The sequence below is a fragment of the Tursiops truncatus genome, chromosome 9 (assembly GCF_011762595.2).
Source record: "Tursiops truncatus isolate mTurTru1 chromosome 9, mTurTru1.mat.Y, whole genome shotgun sequence".
In the NCBI taxonomy this organism is placed as follows: Eukaryota; Metazoa; Chordata; class Mammalia; order Artiodactyla; family Delphinidae; genus Tursiops; species Tursiops truncatus.
Window position 1 is genome coordinate 55,064,076 of NC_047042.1, and position 20,263 is coordinate 55,084,338.

The 20,263-nt window shown below is 44.6% G+C and overlaps 2 protein-coding genes and 1 long non-coding RNA gene across 7 annotated transcripts in view; 1 reads left to right on the forward strand and 2 right to left on the reverse strand.

Moving 5' to 3' along the window:
- Positions 1–4,415, reverse strand: part of OSBPL3 (oxysterol binding protein like 3) — a 206,022-nt gene extending 201,607 nt beyond the window's left edge. For 3 of the 5 annotated variants that reach the window (XM_033863090.2, XM_033863093.2, XM_033863091.2), the window contains exon 1: positions 4,121–4,414. The gene's annotated coding sequence lies outside the window, so the exon portion shown is untranslated. Of the gene's footprint in view, positions 1–4,120 lie in introns of all 5 variants that reach the window. The other 2 variants (XM_033863094.2, XM_033863092.2) reach the window with 1 other exon arrangement.
- Positions 4,416–5,826: 1,411 nt separating this feature from the next.
- LOC117313596 (uncharacterized) overlaps positions 5,827–20,263 on the reverse strand; it is a 105,871-nt gene continuing 91,434 nt past the window's right edge. The window contains exons 6-7 of the long non-coding RNA XR_012333987.1: positions 14,105–14,316; positions 5,827–6,167 (exon numbers count right to left, since the gene is read on the reverse strand). This is a non-coding gene — a long non-coding RNA (uncharacterized lncRNA). The remainder of the gene's footprint in view (positions 6,168–14,104; positions 14,317–20,263) is intronic.
- LOC101321855 (thymosin beta-10-like) lies at positions 15,271–19,727 on the forward strand. Its single transcript, XM_073809751.1, has one exon. It carries the CDS (start codon positions 15,518–15,520, stop codon positions 15,743–15,745), a length of 228 nt encoding a protein of 75 aa, XP_073665852.1. The 5' UTR covers positions 15,271–15,517; the 3' UTR covers positions 15,746–19,727.

The window sequence follows — 20,263 nt, forward strand, 5'->3', positions numbered from 1 at the left end:
TGGATAACATACGAGGCTTAGCGATGTGGGGATACAAACAGAAGGAATAGATACTAGTCCTGCCTTCAAGGCATCTACAATGTAGTAAGGGAGCTAATACATTTGAATAAATAACTAGGCCAGAAGGCACTGGGGTGGAGGAATGTGTGGGGTGGGTATGAAAGAAAGTGCTGAAGAGTGTGTGTTTTAATGCTATGAGAGACTGAGTTCAGAGAGATGATTCTGGCAGAACTGGTTTATGAGTTCAGCCTTGAAAGACCTGGGGTTTCACAGGTAGAGGCAATGAAAGAGCTTTCTAGGCAACAGCAGTATAAGAGCAAAGGCAAAATGCCCTGTTGCTGAATACAGTTCAGGCTGGGGAACAATGGGTGAAGGCAGACGCTGAGCCCAGGCTGCCGGATCCTGACTTTAGGCTAAGGGGTCTACCTTAAATGGGGAGAGAAAGGACCAGGGGGTTGAGTCTCAACTCCACCTTGTATTACTTGTAAAGTAGTTGCAAACTTAACTTCTCCTGGTCTCATCCAGAGATTGGGGGTATAATAACAGTGCCTGCTTTGCTGTTGCTCTGAGGATAAAACACAATTTTAAATCCACGTAAGGTACTCATGACCGTACCTGGCACAAGAAGGTCAACAGCTACTGCTGCTGTTATTAATATTATAATTATTATTAACTATATAAGCCACTCAAGAATTTTTAGCAATATAATGACAGGATCTAGAGAATTTACCTGACTATGATATGAAGGCGGGGCTGAGGGAGACAATGTAAGCTATGTTAGGACAGAGTACAGAAGTCCCTAAGACTCTGAGCTAAGATGCTGCAGGGGCAACTGGAAGGCGTGGATGTGAACGACAAGAGGGAGGAGAGATACGAGCTGGGGTGAGTATAAACATGGTCTAAACAGTAGTGACTGGGAAGTTAAGAAGGACATTTCCAGAGAAGGGGGATAAAAGCTGATGAATAAGATATAGACAGGAGGGACTTCCCTGGTGGTGCAGTGGTTAAGAATCCACCTGCCAATGCAGGGGACACGGGTTAGAGCCCTGGTCTGAGAAGATCCCACATGCCATGGAGCAACTAAGCCCATGTGCCACAACTACTGAGCCTGAGCTCTAGAGCCCATGAGCCACAACTACTGAGCCTGCGTGCCTAGGGCCCGTGCTCCACAACAAGAGAAGCCACGACAGTGAGAAGCCCACACACTGCAATGAAGAGTAGCCCCCGCTCGCCGCAACCAGAGAAAGCCCACGCGCAGCAACGAAGACCCAACAGAGCCAAAAATAAATTAATTAATTAATTAATTTTAAAAAAAGATGTAGACAGGAAAGGAATTCACAGGCAACTATAAACAACTCTCAGTTCTGAAGCCTCCTTCAACTTAACAGCCTCCATGTTCCTCAGTGCCCTAGAGTTCCTGTGGGCGTTCTGGGTTGAAGGATTCTCCAACCCTCCCTGGAGTACTCTTTTTCTTTTTATAAATTTATTTATTTATTTATATTTATTTTTGGCTGCACTGGGTCTTCGTTGCTGCACGGGGCTTTCTCTAGTTGTGGTGAGCGGGGGCTACTCTTCATTGCGGTGGCTTCTCTTGTTGCAGAGCATGGGCTCTAGGCACACAGGCTTCAGTAGCTGTGGCATGTGGGCTCAGTAGTTGTGGCTTGCAGGCTCTAGAGCACAGGCTCAGTAGTTGTGGCTCACAGGATCTAGAGCGCAGGCTCAGTAGTTGTGGCGCACAGGCTTAGTTGCTCCACGGCATGTGGGATCTTCCCAGACCAGGGCTTGCCGTGTCCCTTGCATTGGCAGGCGGATTCTTAACCACTGCATCACCAAGGAAGTCCTGGAGAACTCTTGAAATGGAATTAACAATTAAGAAAATATAGTACTGCCAAGAGGCACAGTATAAATGAAACAGTGGATTATCCAGGTCATCATGCAAGGAAAAATATTATACTACCCCTAAAACTGGAATGAAGTAGAAGAAAAAAGGGATCTCTAATTTCTTCCCATCCTCTATTTTGCCATTAGCTCTTCAGGTGGTAACCATGACATACTTAGCTAACTTCTTGCTCTCAGTTTTACTACAAGAGAACAAAGAGTCGAAATGTAGTTATTTTGCCAAAAGGTTGCTGCAGAAGCTTCTGGAACTAGTAGTGGTTTCTAACTCTCCATTCTACATATGGGAACAGAGGTACTAGCTGGTCTTCCAGTACTTTCCTTAAGAGGCAGAAAGCATTACTGTGTTCAGAGTTCATTTACCACAGTGGGTAAAACCCATCAGATTTCTCTTTAGATTTAGGTGAAAGTAAATTTAAATCCAGGTGAAAGGAGAATTTCCTTTCCTCCTACATTAAATGTGCCTCATCTACCAGGCCCACAAACCATAAACTCATCCACAAATATCAATGGCAGTAAGAGTCTCAACAATTCAGAAAATAGTACAACTAGACTCTTACTGGCAGTGGAAAGTTTATAGCTCAGCCTCAGGTGGTTTTACTATGCTGTAACATTGAACTCTATCATAATGAGTTAACATCTAATTAAATAGTGGGAGCAGGAGAAATTTCAGTCTAGTGGAAGGAGCTAAAGATTGACACTCAGAAAGACTATTAGTAAAAATCTAATTCAGCAATCTACTACTGACCCTGGGCAGATTCCCAAACCTAGGCTGCAGTTTCTTCATCTATAAAATGGAGATAACCTCACAGCACTGCCATCAAGATGGCGAAGATGAAAGAATACAGCCTATGGCAGCCTGGTAGTATCTGGTTTACAGCATAATTATTAGGCTATTATTGAAACTAAATCTCAGTAATGATAAAATCTTTTGGTTAAGCAATAGCTTTTGTTATAAATAAAGCTAAATGTCTACTGGCTGTAATGGTGGAAACCACATTTTAGTTTCTTGGAAGCAGCCCAGCACAATAGAGAGAAAATGAGCTGGAATTCTAGTTCTGTCAGGATAATCTTGGGAAAACTGGTTAACCTGCTGGAGCCTCAATTTCCCATCTAGTTAGAAATACCTAGCTAATAAGACTATATACCAAACAGGGTGGTGTGCTAGTATGTTGGTGGAGGGGATGGTCATTTAGCTTGGGTGCGTTTCAGCCCAGGCCTGCCTAGTTGGTCTCCTTGGGCCAGAAGGGGGGCCTCACCTTGAATGATGTTTGGAGGTAGAGTGTGGGTGCTCAAAAGTTAGACCTACACCTTTACCTGTCTATGGATGGATCTGTTTTGCAGCTGCAGCTTAAAACATTTCTAGATGCCCTCATCCCAGTACTCAAACTCTGAGGGTCAGGGCAACATTGTTGGGGGGGGGGGGGCGTTGGTCAGATGCACCTCAGCGCAATTCCCAGACACATCGAAAGCGACAACTTCACAGCTCCCCTCATCTTAGAGTCCTGACTATAGAAGAGACTGGTAGTTCGTGAGACGGAGGAGGGAGAGTACAAATGTGCGTAAGGTGGCTGGCAAGCTGCATTACCGAAAGAGGGAGGCGCGCCCTGACCTAAGAAGTATCTGGACGATCTAGAACAATGCCCATTAGTGACTCCAGAAGCTGCAAACGCTTCCCAGGCTGCTGGGAAGCCCGAAGGGACAAGTGCCCTCAGACCGCAGCCTGGGTGCCGGAGACTGGAGCAGGCCGGGCGCGGGGAGGCGGGCGAGCCCGGAGCCTGCAAGGCCAGCGCCTCCCAGGTGCCCCCGGCGCGCCCCAGCCCGCGGATGTGGTGAAGCCTCGCGCTCGGCCCAATCAAGCTGGTTTCCTGTGCCTCCCGCCCCGGCGCCGCGCCTCCCGGCTGCCCAGAACAACGCTCGGAGCCGCATCCTCCGGTGCCCCGACCCAGGCTCGGCGCCTTCTCGCCGTCAATCCCGGCCAAACCGTGCCTCTCAGGAGAGCACTCCAGGGCGGGCAGCACTCGGGCCCTAACTCCCGGGAGGCCGGCACCGAGGGCGACTCGGGGCTGCCCCCACTGACCGGTTGTTCCTCGGCGACAGGAGGCAGACTCCAGGCTTGCTGAGACCGGCGGCACCCCCCATACCGCAGCCCTTCCGAGCCCGCGCCACGGCCCGGGGCCCCACCACACCCCAGCGCCATCCTGGCGGGCATCTCGACTCTAACCTGCACGCTCTGCCGCCGCGGACGCCGCCTAGCTCCGAGGGTCGTCCACACACGCGGGAGGAGGCAAACCCGGCTTCTTCGGTCCCCCAGCAACGCACAGCTGATAGTTCCCTCACCAGCCGCAGGAGACAGGGGCGGGGAGGGCTACTCGCCTACGGCCGCCCGGGTCAGAACCTGCGCCGCGCACTGGCCGCCTGGCTCTCGGCTCCCCTTGTTCCGCCCGGCTCGCGTGCGCTGCTATCGCTCACCCAGTTCCCAGTACTTTGCCCAGAACTTCTCCGCGCGCGCCTCCAGGCGATTAGCTGGAGTGGGGAGCTAGGGGCGTGAGCGAGGAGGAGGAGCCAGAGCCCGCTCTGGGGCGGGGCCACGCGGGGAGGGCGGGAGGGACGGCAGAGTGACCCACACTCCCACCAACCAGGAGTCGTCTCCGGGGAAGGAGGTGGGGCCATGCACCTGGAAAAAGCACCGATTCCATGACGCAGTCAGGGGAGGTGGGAAGCCGAGTTCCCGACGGGTGCGAGGGGTGGAGGGAGGTGAGAGTTGCCTTTGGTAGGGGGTAGGAGTTCCCGGCGGCCCAGCGCGCTATATGCGTGCCCTTGACACTCAGTAAATGTTCGTGGAGCGGCGTTTCCGGGCCAGGGAGGGAGGAAGAAGAGAGGGCGGCGCGTGAGAGGCTGGTTAAAGGACACGGTTTCAGAGGACACACTGGGCGAACAGGCAAAGAGGATTCGACCTCTTGAGGAACTCAGACCGAGGCAAAGGGATAGAGAAAGGAAAAAATCACGTGGAGAAGGGAGGATTGCAGGCACGGGATGACGGAGGACAGAATCCCCATGGGATCCGGCGGGAGGCTGTGACCGCGACATCCAGAGGCAGTGATGCAGATTGGTGCCGGGTCCCAGGAGGAGACATGAGGGGAGCGTGGTTGTTTATTGTACGCAGTTCATGTGCGAAGGGGAGGGGAGAGAAAGCATCACAGTTACAATTAAAATGCAGGAGCTCCATGATAGACAAGAAAGCCCACCCTAAAGCTCCTAAACCGGGGAGCTACCACAGACGTATCGGAAAGAGCGTTCCAGGCAGAGGGAGCGGCAAATGCAAGGTGTGTAACCTCGCTGAAGATCCTTCTAACCTACCTCACCGAGCTAGACCTTGAGTGTGGCTCTCTAGGCGCTCTGCCTGTCACAGTGTAGGGGCTCCAGAATATTAAATTCCAGTGCCGCCCACCACCTGCGGCACTCGACACATTTCCAGCCTCCTAGACGACCCCAAATAAGGTTTCTGAGGTTCTTGCCGGAGCCACGCTATCCGCATTTCATTCTTCGCGCTCGGTTCTCCGCTTTCTGGGGTCGCGGAATGTCTGGGATGGTCTGTCTTGGACCTGGCAGGCGACGAGCGAGGGCGGGAGGACCCCGACAAGCTGCCGAACAAACCCACCGTTATGCTGCCCGCGCTGGCACTCGGAAAACCTTATTGGAGAAGATTTAAAATCCAGTGATTTGGAGGTTCTTAAATCATCCCCCTGCACCCGACCAACGCCCGGCGGATGAAAGCTTCTGGCAGGCGCCCGGACCATTCATTCTGAACTCATGGAGTCACCCTGCCCACGCCCGTTGTTTTCCAGCCCTCCTTCCGTTTTTCGGTAATTCCTCTCAGAAGGAGAAGCTCAATTCCCCCCCCCCCGCGACCCCCCCCCCCCCGCTTCAAGCTCTTTTATTTCTCTTTATTTCTTTAACTTTCTCCATCACCCACCGTCACCCTGTTTCATGAGCATTGCTTTTTCTGCGGGAGACAAGTCTTAAATCCGAAAGGAAGTTATTTGTATAGGGCTTTATTGTTGAAACTACCATCCCGTTCTTCGCTTTTTCTTCAATTTCTTCCAAATAACCAAGTGTGTATTTTTTTTTTCTATTTGTACTTGAGGCAGTTAATTGGACAGCATGAGAATTATTCATATCGTGTCTTGCTTCCAAGAAAAAGAGGAATCTTACTGTGTCTTTTCAGTTTCATTTCCTCTTCCTAAATAAGCTTCCAGGCTCACCAGCTCCTAAAAACAAAAGGGAAAAAATTAAAGTTGAATACAACACAGAGCTAATTATTCTTGAAAAAGATTGTTATGTCCTAAAATTAGCTTTCTCTTCAGAGTTTTATTTTAAAGCAAGGATCTGAATGTCTACTCCAGCGATATCAGTGGTTCTATAGTAAGAGCTTCTAAAGACCCTCTTGGAACTGTTGGAACAAATACTTCTTATCTTTAGAGAAACACACACCACGGTGGAGATTGTTCACACTTGGCTGAATGTTCCTAGCTTCTGAAATTCGTAATAGGTGAGTAGGTGTTAAAAGAGTTGACGTGTTTTCATAGTAGAGGAAGATGATGATAAAGGAGTTTAATGGAGGCCTCTAGAATCTGACTACCTGGGTTCCTGTCTTATGATGACCACTTCTTGATTCTGAGAGCACCTTCCTTTTTCTGCAAAAGAGAGGCAGTAATTGTATGTATTGGGCTCCAGGAAGAGTTTCATCCTCAGTCTGAAAAATGACTTTCACATGGCTTAACTCAGAGTTCTCAGTCTCAGCACTACTGACATTTGGGGCCAAATACTTCTTTGTTGTGGGGCGCTGTACTGTGTGGTTAGCAGCATCTCTGGCCTCTACCCACTAAATTCAAGGAACCCCCTCTCCTCCCACAACCAAAAATTTTGCCAGATGTCCCCTGGAGGGCAAAACCACTCCTGGCTGAGTACCATTAGCCTAGCACATAGTAAGTGCCCACAGATTAGGAGGCAGTATAAGGAAGTGCTTAAAGATATGGATTTCCAGGATGTAAACCTCAGGCAAATTTTGCTCCCATAAACCTCATCTTCAAAACAGGAATCATAATAATGCTAACTTCTTAAGACTGGCTAAGGATTAGATGAATGTGTGCATATAAAAGCAATTTGGATAATGCCTGGAATATGGTAAACTTAAGACATGAGCTTCTATTCTCATTTTCTTCCTGTGGAGTGAAGGCATTGGACTAGATCAGAGATGACATGGCTTATTTACTGATACTCCCCTCCCTGCCTCATGCCAGACATCACAATGAAGTCAAGGCTGTCGCTTCCGCTTAGCCTAAATAAGGTAAATAAGCCCTCAGAATCCTTCTCAACACAATGTTTTAGGAAGCAGCTACTGATAGAGCAAGGTCAGCAGGTGATTCAGGTGATGCTGAATCACCATGCTGAAGCTACATAAACTTCAAGCCATTTTAAGAATAGGATCTTAAATCGTCATAAGATTAGAGCATCAATCTTCTTGAATGGTGACTACAAGACAAATGTGATGAGAAGGAATTATCACCTCATCAATGCCTTTTATGAAGGAAGGGGAGAGAGTTCCAGCATCTTGACTATAATCATACAGCCTATGAGTGATTAGAGGTTGGGTCTCCTACCCTCTTAAAGTGTTCCCTTTTGCGACTGCTACCACTTGTGGAGCAAACACTTGTCTGAAGCGGTGATGTAAACCGCCATCCTGTATACCCTTAATTCATTTTTGTTCTCCTTTGCTTTTATCTGGAAAATGGATCAAAGTATTTAGTTGCATAGGAACACCTTGTAAGCATTCTCTCAAAAGTGTTAGTCCTCATGACTGAGGAATGCACATGAATTCACCAATTCCTTCATTAAATAGAGAGAGACTCCTCCTTTATGTAAGGGATCATTGAGAGCCGGCATTTTAAGAGATCCAAAGTTGAATCAGTGGGTGTCCCTGCCCTCAACCTTTTTACAGTTTCATATATTGGGCAGACCAGACATGGATATAAATAACTACAATACAAGCTAAAAAACAGAAAATGTCCTAAGAGAGGTACCAAAAGTGTGTTCAGAGAAGGGAGAAATTATTTTGGGAATTAGGAGCAGAGAGTCACTTCTGCGTGTCTTTGTTGACATTTTTAACTTTTCAATCAAAAATAATTATTTATTACAATCAAGTTGCAACATCATTAGGCTTCCTCAATCAGACACAGCTCCTGCTTAGTTTAAGTGGAAACTATCAGTGCAACTAAAGGTCACAGTTCATTCTAACAGTCATTTTTTATCAGATATTTAAAATTTCTGGAATGTTCTAGAGGAAAATTGCTCAACTTTAGTGACAACAGACTGACTTTATTCCAAGCATTGACAGAACCAGTTTTTAGCACATTATACTGTGGGAGCATAAGGCATACATATACCTTATACATAAGGTATATATTTTATAAAAAAGGAACAAAAAGATTAAGGCACAAATCAGGGTGATGCTTCTACAAGGCAAGGAACAGTAGAGATTGCCAGCAAACCACCAGAAGCGAGGAGACAGACATGAAACAGACTCTTCCTCACAGCTCTCAGCAGGAATCAACCCTGCCAACATAGTGATCTTGGATGTCTAGCCTCCAGAATCGTGAAACCATAAATTTTTGTTGTTTAAGTCATTCTGTTCGTGGTAATTTGTTATAATAGCTCTAGCAAACTAATAGAACCAGTCGTTCAATTCAACAAGGTGCCCAGAGCACTGACAAGGCAGAGAAGAGGATTAGGTGCAGTGTGGGTGAAGAAGTGCTGTGCAGAAGCTTACCCTCTAGTAGGGGAGGCAGATGTGGACACGGCGTGCAAAGTGGGCTGGCAGGCACCCCCGAGAACTCTACCAACTTCGCTATATGTGTTTTCCAAAGGACCCCTCCCTCCACCCAAAAGTGATCTATAAATAGTTTATACTGTTAGCTTTTTTTTTTTTTTTTTTTTTTTGCGGTACGCGGGCCTCTCACTGTTGTGGCCTCTCCCGTTGTGGAGCACAGGCTCCGGACGCGCAGGCTCAGCGGCCATGGCTCATAGGCCCAGCCGCTCGGTGGCATGTGGGATCTTCCCAGACCGGGACACGAACCCGTGTCCCCTGCATCGGCAGGCGGACTCCGAACCACTGCGCCACCAGGGAAGCCCCATATGCTGTTAGCTTTAACTTTAAAAAACAACCAACCAACCAAACCAAAACAAACCTTAGTAAGAATAATAATCAAATTGCCTAAGGTTCTAAACCCATTAATAATATAGATGACCACCAACACATCCCAAGGCTCTGCACCTGTGCAATGTCTCCTTGGCTCTCAAAGAAACTCTGCAAGGTGGGCTCTGTTTCATCCTCACTTTTCAGATTAGGATACTGGGGTTCAGAAGTTTCACTTCTTCTTCCTCATTACTTGGCTTGTATGAAGCAGAACCGAGTATGACTCAAACAAACTAACTCTTGACAGTGTTCCTCCAAGTTGGTCTGTGGACCACACCATCAGAATCACCTTAGTCACTTGTTAAAATGAAGAGTTTGGGGCCCAACCCCAGAATTACTGAATGAATTAATCTCTGCTTCTGAGAAATATTTTTTGTTTTTCATTTGTTTAAACAAATTCTGGTGATTCTGATTGAGAGGAACTACTAATGCAGCAAATAAACTCTGCTGCCTTTTAAGAGTTTCTCAGCACTTTAGCCTGTTAGAATCAGCTGAGTAGTTTTTAAAACTCCCATTTTTCCCCTTCCCAACTGAATCAGAACCCACAGAAGTTTTCATTTATAAAAACTGCCGAGGATTTGAATGGACAGCCAGCATTGAGAACTGCTGGTAGGGCACCCATGCTTTTAACCCAAAATATTGAGCTCTGTTTTAAAACCAAAAGACAAACCTAAACAACAGCAACCAACAAACTTTCAATAGCTAAAGCTTTAAGCCATCTGAAGGTACAAAGAGGATTATGATGGAGGAAGGGGAACAATGAAATCAGTGGGCACCTGATGGGGGCGTCAGTAAAAGTCAAGTGGTAACTACTAATAGATTAAAAGACAAAAAAAAAAAAAGAGCAAAAGAGGGAAACATGACAAGATATACTGATTTCACTTTAATCAACCTCTGGAAATAATATGTGATTATTGTTTTTTTTAAACAAAAACCTTGTTTAAATTCCTTTTTAAAATGAGGAATCAAATGGTATTTATGAGTGATGTCATGTCGTGGAATGACTGTAGGCTTTAGAGCCAGAAAGACCCTGGGTTTAAATCAGTGCTTCTCCACCTGGTGCAAGACACCATTTTTGGTTCCCTGGGGACACTGGATGATGTCCAGAGACACTGTGGTTGTCACAGCTGGGATTGGGAGAGAGCAGAGCCCAGGGATGCTGCTAAACATCCTTCAATGCACAGACAGCCACCACAACAGAGTTATTTGGTCCACAGCATCAGTAGTGCTGAGGTTGAGAAACCCTGGTTTAAACGTTAGTTGCATCATCAACTAAACACACGCCATTGAGCTTAACCCCTCTGAACAGCACTCAGTCTTCCCATATGAAAAATGGGGAGAATAAAACCTATGGCACAGAATTAATATCTAAAACACTTAAGAAGTGCTTACTGGGCTTCCCTGGTGGTGCAGTGGTTGAGAGTCCACATGCCGATGCAGGGGACACGGGTTCGTGCCCCGGTCCGGGAGGATCCCACGTGCTGCGGAGCGGCTGGGACCATGGGCCATGGCTGCTGAGCCTGCGTGTCCGGAGCCTGTGCTCCGCGATGGGAGAGGCCACAACAGTGAGAGGCCCGCGTACCGCAAAAAAAAAAAAAAAAAGAAGTGCTTACTATGTGCCCAAGATATAGAAGTTGAAGTTCAGAGAAGTTGGTGACCAGCTCAAGTTTTCCACCTAATGAGTGGATGAGCAGGATTAGGATCTAGTCCCAATACGATCCTTTACATCAAAGGGCTTCCAAACCTCCAGTTTGGGGGGTGTAGGGCTCGCTCAGCCATTCATTGGATGGGTCTCTTGTACTCCCATAGCCTCCTTCCTAAGAACTGATCAGAATAATGTACACTGGTTGGCAACAATTTGCTCATCTGGATAAAGATGAGGTGCCAAAAAAAAAAAAGAAGTGGGTAGCAAGGAGCCAAGAATGTAATAGAATGGATGTGATGTCCAAATATCTCCAGGGGGTTGTAATTGCAATCAGCGGATAATAGTCTTACTGGATGTAAATGGATAAACAATCTAACATTACTTTTCCAGGAACAAAACCCTGATTCTGCTGTCCAGAATCATAGAGTCCCTACACCATACCCTTACTGTTGCCAAAACATGTAACTAAAGTGCTCTGGCTGGAGGCTTCTTACTCAAATGTGTTTCTTTAACAGAAAATGACAGCTCCATTAATATAAACACTGAAGGTCCCATCTTTTTGTGTATGGACATATAGTTCCATTGCTTTTCTGTCTTCAAACATACAATGCTTCTTTCTTTTCTTTTTTTTTGGCCATGCTGTGCGGCATGCAAGATCTTAGTTCCCAGACCAGGGATCAAACCCGTGCCCGCTACAATGGAAGCACGGAGTCTTAACCACTGGACCACCAGGGAAGTCCCTACAGTGCTTATTTCTAATCTTGAGAAAGATTTCATGAACATAAGGTATAAAATTCTAATTTAGGCATCAGGTACAGCTCTAACTCTGGACAAACTGACCAGTTTCCCTGGGTCCAGATTTACAGGCAGTAACATTCTCAGTTGTTAATAATAATAATAGTCAATTATTGCATGGATATTAAGTCCCATGTGCTTGACATATACCATTATTCCCATTTTACGGTTGGGAAAACTGAGGCTCAGAGAGGTCTAATGACTTGCCCAATGTCACAGAGATAGACAGTGACAAAATGAGCATTTGGAACTGGGGCTCTCTGAACCTCAAGCCTGAAATGGTTCTGCTACACACCAGCAGTGACAACTGTGATGCAAGTACAGTGGACTATCATGGCAGCTTCAACAAAGAAAAGGAAATTCCAGAAGCAGAATTAGCAATACAATCTTTAGGATGGTAGTTTGGCTACTTTGCAAAAGGCAAAGAGTGGTTAGTAAGAGCAGCAGGGAATTTGGGGTCAATCTAGACTTGAATCCCATGGTCAAGTTACATAGTCTCACAGCACTATATTGTTAACCTTTATAACATTATCAAAATTATAATTACATATTTTTGTATAATTATTTGATCTATCTCCCCTACACACTCCAAGATATTTGAGGGCCAGAGTTTTTGCTAACCTTTTTATCCCCAGGACCTAGTACAGAGCTTGACACATAGTAAGCGCTAAATAAACATTGATTAAACGAATAGATGGATAGAGGGAGGAAGAAAGGAAGAGAAGGAAGGAAGGAAGGAAGGAAGGAGGAGGGAGGGCACTGTTTGATTTTAAGCAAGTCCCTAAATCTTTCTCCCCCCACCCCCATAGTAATCTTTATAATGGAAAAGTTTATAAATGCCCAAATATCCTCATCGAGTTGATGTTATATGATGTGGTGCCTAGTTATTATCTGTTTTCCTGTACCATGCAGTCTTATATTTTGACAGTGAGGAGATAGTCTCAGTACACCCAACGCTGTCACTCACTGTTTGCTGGGTGTGATTTCTCTCCTTGACCAGAGTTTAAGAACTGATGGGTGGGGATATATCCTGTATGATGCTTGAATCCCTTGGCACAGTGCTAAACTCGAGGAAGGTACTCAGCAAAAGTTACTGCACCATAGTAAACTATGTGCTCCTGGGGGTTTGCATATGTTTCACAGGCAAAGGGTGACTGAGATGTTTGGGGAATGGGAGAGTGGGCGTTTAGAAAGAGAATTATTTTCCTTCAGGTATTTTAAAAGCCACACTACCCTCTACAAACTTGTTGTTTTTGCCTGTGTAACTGCTCACAAGCAGTATTTGAGCATTCCCATTTCTCTGCACCCAGCAGCTGACCTGACTTTCTGAGAGTCTTTTGCATAATATTGTTTAGGGGATGATTACAGTTGTCAATAATTTTATGGAGGTTTCATACTTATTCCCCCAGGTTTCACAATCCCAGGGTTAAAACTGGTTCACAAGTCAGTCGAAAAACAGGATTTCTCTGACTCTCCCACAATCCACAATTGCTTCATCTTCGACACCTCTCAAAGTTCCTCCTAATGAATTCTAGGATGTTCTGAATGTATTCATTGCAAAGCTTCTCAGTTACCCATGGTGCGATCTTTTCTTCTCTCTTTCTCTGTCTCATGTCACCACTGGGGCCACCAGCACCCATTTCCTACCTGTGTCATAGCTGTTGCTAAGAATTTATCACGTGTGTCTTGCACTGGCAACATCGCACAGATATTTTAGTGAAATAACTTCTTCAGATTTTTATCAATATAGCTTGCTATTAAAATTTCAAATACAGAAGAACAAATAATGAAAAATGAAAGCCTTTCACTGCTTCCTTATAAGGTTTTATGTACCAACATTTATCTATATACATACATAACCCTACTAAATTCTATTTTCCACATAGCCCAGTCTCTGAATAATATTAGATTCAAAGAAAGTAGTTCATCCACAAAATATTAATGAAGAAGCATTTCCAATCCTTGTACCCATCTCTTGAAAACCCTAAAAGTGCCCCAGTTCAAACCCATACTATACTTTTCACGCTAGGATCTCTGATATGCTAAATCACAAAACTTTGTCAAGCCCCAATTTGTGCATATTTTTCTCCTTTCTTTTCTCTTTAACCTCCAGTTCTTTATTCTGTACACTAGCTTGATTTTTCACTAAATCCTTCCTACTTTCAGGCAGATCTCTTTATACTCTTCTGATTTAGCATCTAAGAGAAGGGTAAGGAAGGAAAAGACTCACTTTAGTGTATGTAAGGAGAATAAAGGAGAAAGGAAAGACAGGAATAATCATATATTAATAAATCTTATTCTGTCTACCTCTCACACATTTTAATTTTTGCATGTTTTTACATACGGGTTCATTCTACATGTACTAAACAGTAACTGGGGTTTTTTATATTTAATGTTAATATATAGCTACTGTGTTCATTATCTATTGCTGCATAACCTATTATCCCCCAACTTAAAGCAACAAACATTTATTATCTCACAGTTTCTGTGGATGAGTTTCAGATGCAACTTACCTAGGCAACTCTGGCTCAAAGTCTCTCATGAGGCTGCGTCAAGCTATTGGCTGAGGCTGTGATCTCATCTGAATGCCTGACCTGGAGTGAGGTGGGAATCTTCTTTTAAGTTCATTCATGTGGTTTTTGGCAGGCCTCAGTCCTTTGCCACATGGACCTCTCAGCAAGGTTGCCTCAGGACACGGCAGTCGGCTTTCCCAAGGGTTAGTGATCTAAGAGAGAATGAGCGAGAGTGTGCACAAGACAGAAACCAAGTCCTTTTCATAACCTAATCTCGGAAGTGACATGTCATCAATTCTATTGTATTCTGTTCATTAGGAGAGAGTCCGTAAATGCAGCCAAACTCAAGGAGAAGGCATTACACAGGGGAATTAACACTAGTAAGCAGAGATCACTGCGGGGAGGCCATCAGACACTGCCTACCTTATTCTTTTTAATTTTAGCACAGTATTCCAAAGTTTGGACCAACTGTAATATTTTAAACTATCAGCCATGATTTCTTGTTTATTTTCTTTAATTTTCTTTTCACTTCCCGCCTTTTATTTGATTGGTTCTACTTTCTTTTCTCCAGTGTTTACAACTTATGCATGGTATTTGCCTTGCCTAGTTGACATTTTAGTCAGGATCTGTATTTTGCTGCCTACCCAACCCTGAGGACAAGATGAGACTCTGCATGCTTTTACTGCTCACCTATGTCTTCATTTTCTTAAAATCATTTGAAGTCTTAGGTCTAGATCTGTGCCGTCTGATATGGTCACACTAGACACACAGAGCTATTGAACACTTAAAATGTGGCTGGTCTGAGTTGAGATGTGCTTTATGTATAAAATACATGCTGGATTTCAAAGACTTAGTATGAAGAAAAAGAAATATATTATTAATAATGTTAGAGTCATTACATACATATATATATATTTATTATTACTTGCGGTACGCGGGCCTCTCACTGTTGCGGCCTCTCCCGTTGCGGAGCACAGGCTCCGGATGCACAGGCTCAGTGGCCATGGCTCACGGGCCCAGCCGCTCCGCGGCATGTGGGATCTTCCCGGACCGGGGTACGAACCCGTGTCCCCTGCATCAGCAGGCGGACTCTCAACCACTGCACCACCAGGGAAGCCCCAGAGTCATTATATTTTGATTATGTTACTGATTCTCATGTGGAATCAGCATTGAGAACAACAGATGGCTTTAAAATACACAACAGAAGAGGAAATGAGAACCTCTTATCAATAGCAAACATGTCTATATTGTCCAAACCAGCGTAAGAGTGAATACGTATTTACTTTTTAAAAATAGGTCTAAAAAAAACCCAAAAACTAAAACCCAATAGATCCATAGACCTGTTGGTTGGTTGGTTAGAGCTTGTTGGTGCTCAGGAATGAAGATATAAGAAGTCTGCAACAGCTTTTTAAAATGATTTCACAATTAATTCTAGTCTCTTGCTGCAGCAACGTGAGTAGGAGCACTGGGACTGTGGGCCTGGAGCAGAACTTCTTGGATTGTTTTAAGAAAATGGCAGGTGAGCAGGACATGGGGGAAATCACCAGCTTCAATAAGGCCAAGCTGAAGAAGACGGAGGCACAGGAGAAGAACACCCTGCTGACCAAAGAGACCACTGAGCAGGAGAAGCAAGCGGAGTGAAATTTTCTAAGAACCTGGAGGATCCTCTGCTCCCATCATCTTGGAGACCCTAGCTGTGATGTGGAGGAAGAGCCACCTGCAAGATGGACATGAGTGACAAGCTGCACTGTGAACCCAGGCACTCCTTGCTGATGCCACCAGCCCATAGGTCTCTGAGGGGACCCTCCAAAGGGACTGCCAAATTCTCTGGTTTGCCGTGGAATACTATAGAAAGTTATTTGTATGATTAATGAAAATAAAACACACCTCGTGAGGGCTTCCCTGGTGGCGCAGTGGTTGAGAGTCCACCTGCCGACGCAGGGGACACGGGTTCGTGCCCCGGTCCGGGAAGATCCCACATGCCGCAGAGCGGCTGGGCCCGTGAGCCATGGCCGCTGAGCCTGCGCATCCGGAACCTGTGCTCCGCGACGGGAGAGGCCACGACAGTGAGAGGCCTGCGTACCGCAAAAAAAACACCCAAAAACAACAACAAAAAACATACCTCGTGGCATGGCAAAACAAAAACAAAAGCAAAAAAACAAACAAAAAAAACCCCATTAAATTCTAACCCAGAGCAAAGATGAGCTCACAGAAACCTGGCCCCTTCTGACTTTTATAACCATGACTTTGGTCACAAGATTTCAAACCTTGAAGACGATTGTTTTTTAGGAAGATGTCTCCTCCTCTCTGTCCATTCAATCGAAGCTGCTAGAAGAGTGAGGACGCTTGAGGTGAAAGGTTTTATAGCCTGAAGACCAAGTGTTAATAAAGCCTAACACAAACCCAGTATTCAGAACATGCTTAGACAAAAAAAAAAAATTTAGACTCTAATTTTCAAGTGCTTGTAATTTTTCTGGAGGGAGGGGTCGGTGAAGAGGAATTCTATAGTAACTGTAATCATCAAAGAGGATTTAATAAAGAGCACTTGTTTATGTGCTAAGAGTTTGCGCAGACTAACTAACACCCCTTAGAGATGACAGAAGTGCTGGAAATCAGACCTCAGTACTACAATGAGCTAGAAACTCAACCACCTACAGGACTGGGACAAATAATATACTGGTAATGACAAATGACATACTGGTAATGAAATGTGTTGACAAGGAAAATCACACAATGTAAAAGTTATGAGTTAAGTTTTATTTGGGGACTTTATTGAGGACTATAGCCTGAGAGACAGCCTCTCAGATAGCTCAGAGGAACTCCAAGAGGTAAAGGGAGGAACCAGGAGATATATGAACCTTTTTGTTGGGGAAAAACATGTAGTCAAGTGTCAAAAGAGTATTGCTAATCACAAAGAAGAGAGATAGCTCAAGTTAATGATTTTAATGCTTTTCTATGTATGGGAAGATGCAACAGTCTGGGGTCACTTGAAATTCTTCCATAGATATTCATCTTAAATACCTAAGGGGCGGTATATCCAAAGCACAGAACGTTTGCTGTTTTTCTCCATCCTGAATTTCCCTCAGAGTGCACTGTCAGTGGGCAACTGCAGTGGCTGATGGCTTGGTCCTTGTAGAACTGGAATGGCAGGTAACATTTTTTTTTCTTTACAAATTCAACAACAGTTAATTAAACCTTGTAGTATTGATCACTGTGTTTTAAAAATTGCATTCACTAAAGGCCTTTCTACTTGACCATTTTCCCTAAATTCCAATAGCCACTTTCCAGTTTACTGCAAATACCTGAGTAGCACTGTGTTTTGCAGTTTAGCATTGAAACCATGCCCTATAGTTAATGGAAGCTGATAACTAATAGAAATGCTTGAATTTGTCTTACAGAACAACTGATAAGGGAACAGATTATTAAAACCCTTTTGCTTGTAAAAATATCTTCATTGATTAAGGTTTGGGTTTTTTTTTCTTTTTTTCCTCTCTTTAATTGTATCCCTTCCCAGCTTTACGCAGCCCAGGGGTTTTATAGGAATTTGGAGTCTGCTCCTGCCCACTGCAGGCTGGCTGGGGGCTGGTTGGGACCACCGACCCTAAACCTGGGCCTGTGCAGATGTCCAGTGAATGGCCTTTTGATGTCAGAGGGCCGGAAAACTCCACTCACAAATTATGCTAAGCGCCTCCATTTTGAATATGCAGAAACATGTAACCCAGATGCATGTGCACAGAACATCAATTACCTCACCTTTTAACCTGCCTCCAATCACCTTTCCCCAGCCTAAGACCACCTGCTTATCCCTAAAATATCCCAATCCCCTGCCTTCAGGGAGGCGGATCTGAGACTTGTTCTCCTGTCTCCTCACTTGGCTGCCTTGTGAATAAACTCTTTCTGGGCTGGAAACTTTGGTGTCTCAGCGTTTGGCTTGCTGTGTGTCAGGCTGACATGGTTCGGTAACAGTAACAAAAGCAAAAACTGCAGCTATGTTAAAGCCTAGAGGAAGTGTATGTGAACTAATTTCCTTTCTAATTCTTCAACTCAAAGAAGAGGCTATAAAGCCTCCAGCCAGCTAGGGGCCTATGCATCATACCTCCCATATACTCTGCGTCAGTCTTTAGAACATGTATCCTCAAACACCTTTTAAAGTGCTTTCACAGGGCAATCCTGTGGGGCAGGCAGGAAGTATTACTAACCCCAATTTATAAGGGATCTGTCAGTCAGGAGGGTCTCCCCTGCAAGTAATGGAAAACCCAATTTATACAATAAGAAACATTTATTATCTCACATAATTGCAGAGACAAAACTAGTTTTTCCACAGAGGGAAGGAAGTCAATTAAAATCACCACCTGACAAGATGAAATTTACATATCAGTTACCTACAATTTAGAAAGCATGGCAAAACAACTCAAAGACAATGAATAGGGACAGAATCTGATAACTTGAAAGGGTATGCTGCAGACAATGCATGTTTTCCATTGAAATGCAAACATTTTTTGTACCTCCCCAAAGAAGTCATATAGTAGGTATTTGTTTAGCCATTTGGAATTAAAAAAAGAAAAAAAAGAAAGAAAAAGAAAACATCCATATTGAGAGTTACTTTTTTTAAAAGAAAAACTAAAGTATTTGGGTCATAAATCCTGAAAAATAAATAAATAAAAGCTCAAGAACGAAAGAGAGTGTCAGCACCTCAGGCTCAAAGCGACACCTTTGCAGGGAAGAAGATGTCCCAGGGTCGGAACCTGGGTGACTTGAGGCTGGCACAGGAGTCCTCTGAGCTTGAGAGAAGCTGCAGAAAACAGATGGTGAGACCAAGTTCAGAGTTAGGATTCTGGGGAGCCCTCTTGCAGGTCTTGAAGATCTGAACAGAGCAGTTGGTAGAAGCCATAATGGTCAAGAGGAGTCAAAGAGCACGCTGAGGCCTGAAGTCAAGGAAAGGGGACATTTACTGATAACCTCCAGCATGACAAGTACTTAAACATACATCCATTGAATCCTCTAACAACTAAGAAAACTGGGCCAGATATCTTCCGCTTGCCTTTTCAGAGCCACTGCCCACCATTCTCCACCTTCCTTTGTACCCAGGACTACATCAGTGGCTCTCCACGTGTGGTCCCCAGACCAGCTGGATCAGCATCACCTGGGAAAGTGTTTGAACTGCAAAATCCAAGCCCCCTCCACCACCACTGAATCAGAGCTCTGTATTTCAACAAGACCTGCAGGTGATTCTGATGCAGGCCCAAATCCCAGAACCACTGGACCTCTTTAAAAGGGCTCTCTTGCCCTCGGGATTCAAGTTGGGTTCATCAACAGGAAAGCCCCTGCAGAAGGTGAGAGGGAGGAGGTGCGTAAGCCCAGGTTACTTGTTCCCCCAGCTTCCCACCTGCACAGTCACATCAGGGTCCACAAAAGGTGCTGCTCCTGTTGGGTTTGCCCTTTGACGTTACTCACTTCTAAGCTCTGGCAACCGACCCTGTCCCTCTTGTCTTCAGGTCTGGGGGTGGAAATGACACTCAATGTTTCTGGCCTTGAGACAATGCACTATCGCTGTGACTTCCTTATAATTTGTCCACAGCTTTGTAAATTGTCCCTTTATTAAATTTTACTAAACTCTTTTCAAAGTATCCATTTTAAGTGTGTCATTGGTTTCCTGCTAGGACCCTGCCATTTCTGCCGTGACTCCCATTTTGAAGATAAGGAAATTTATCATCAGTAAACAAGCCCAAGGTTGCCCAGTAAGAGGCAAAGATGGGCTTGAAATCAGGGCTGTCAGGGCACAAAGTCCCAGCCCTCTAATCATAGAGTTGGTCTTTCTGGTGTGGCCAGCTCCCCAACCTGAGTCCTCTCCTTAATGTAAACTATCAGTTTGCTGGCATCTGACAATAGGATGGGTCAGCAGCCAATCATCAATCAAATAATATCCAAATTTTCATTATAGTGGAGTCTATTTTATATAGGTATAGTATATAGATAATATATAAGATATAGAGATAAATATAATATATAACTATATACGTAGCTATATATAATATATAACTATATAATATATAACTATAGTATATAACTGTATATAACATATATTATATATAATATGTATGTATCTTCAGGTAGAGTAAGCTTTGAATAAATCATAAAGAGGTATAAAAATACATTCTG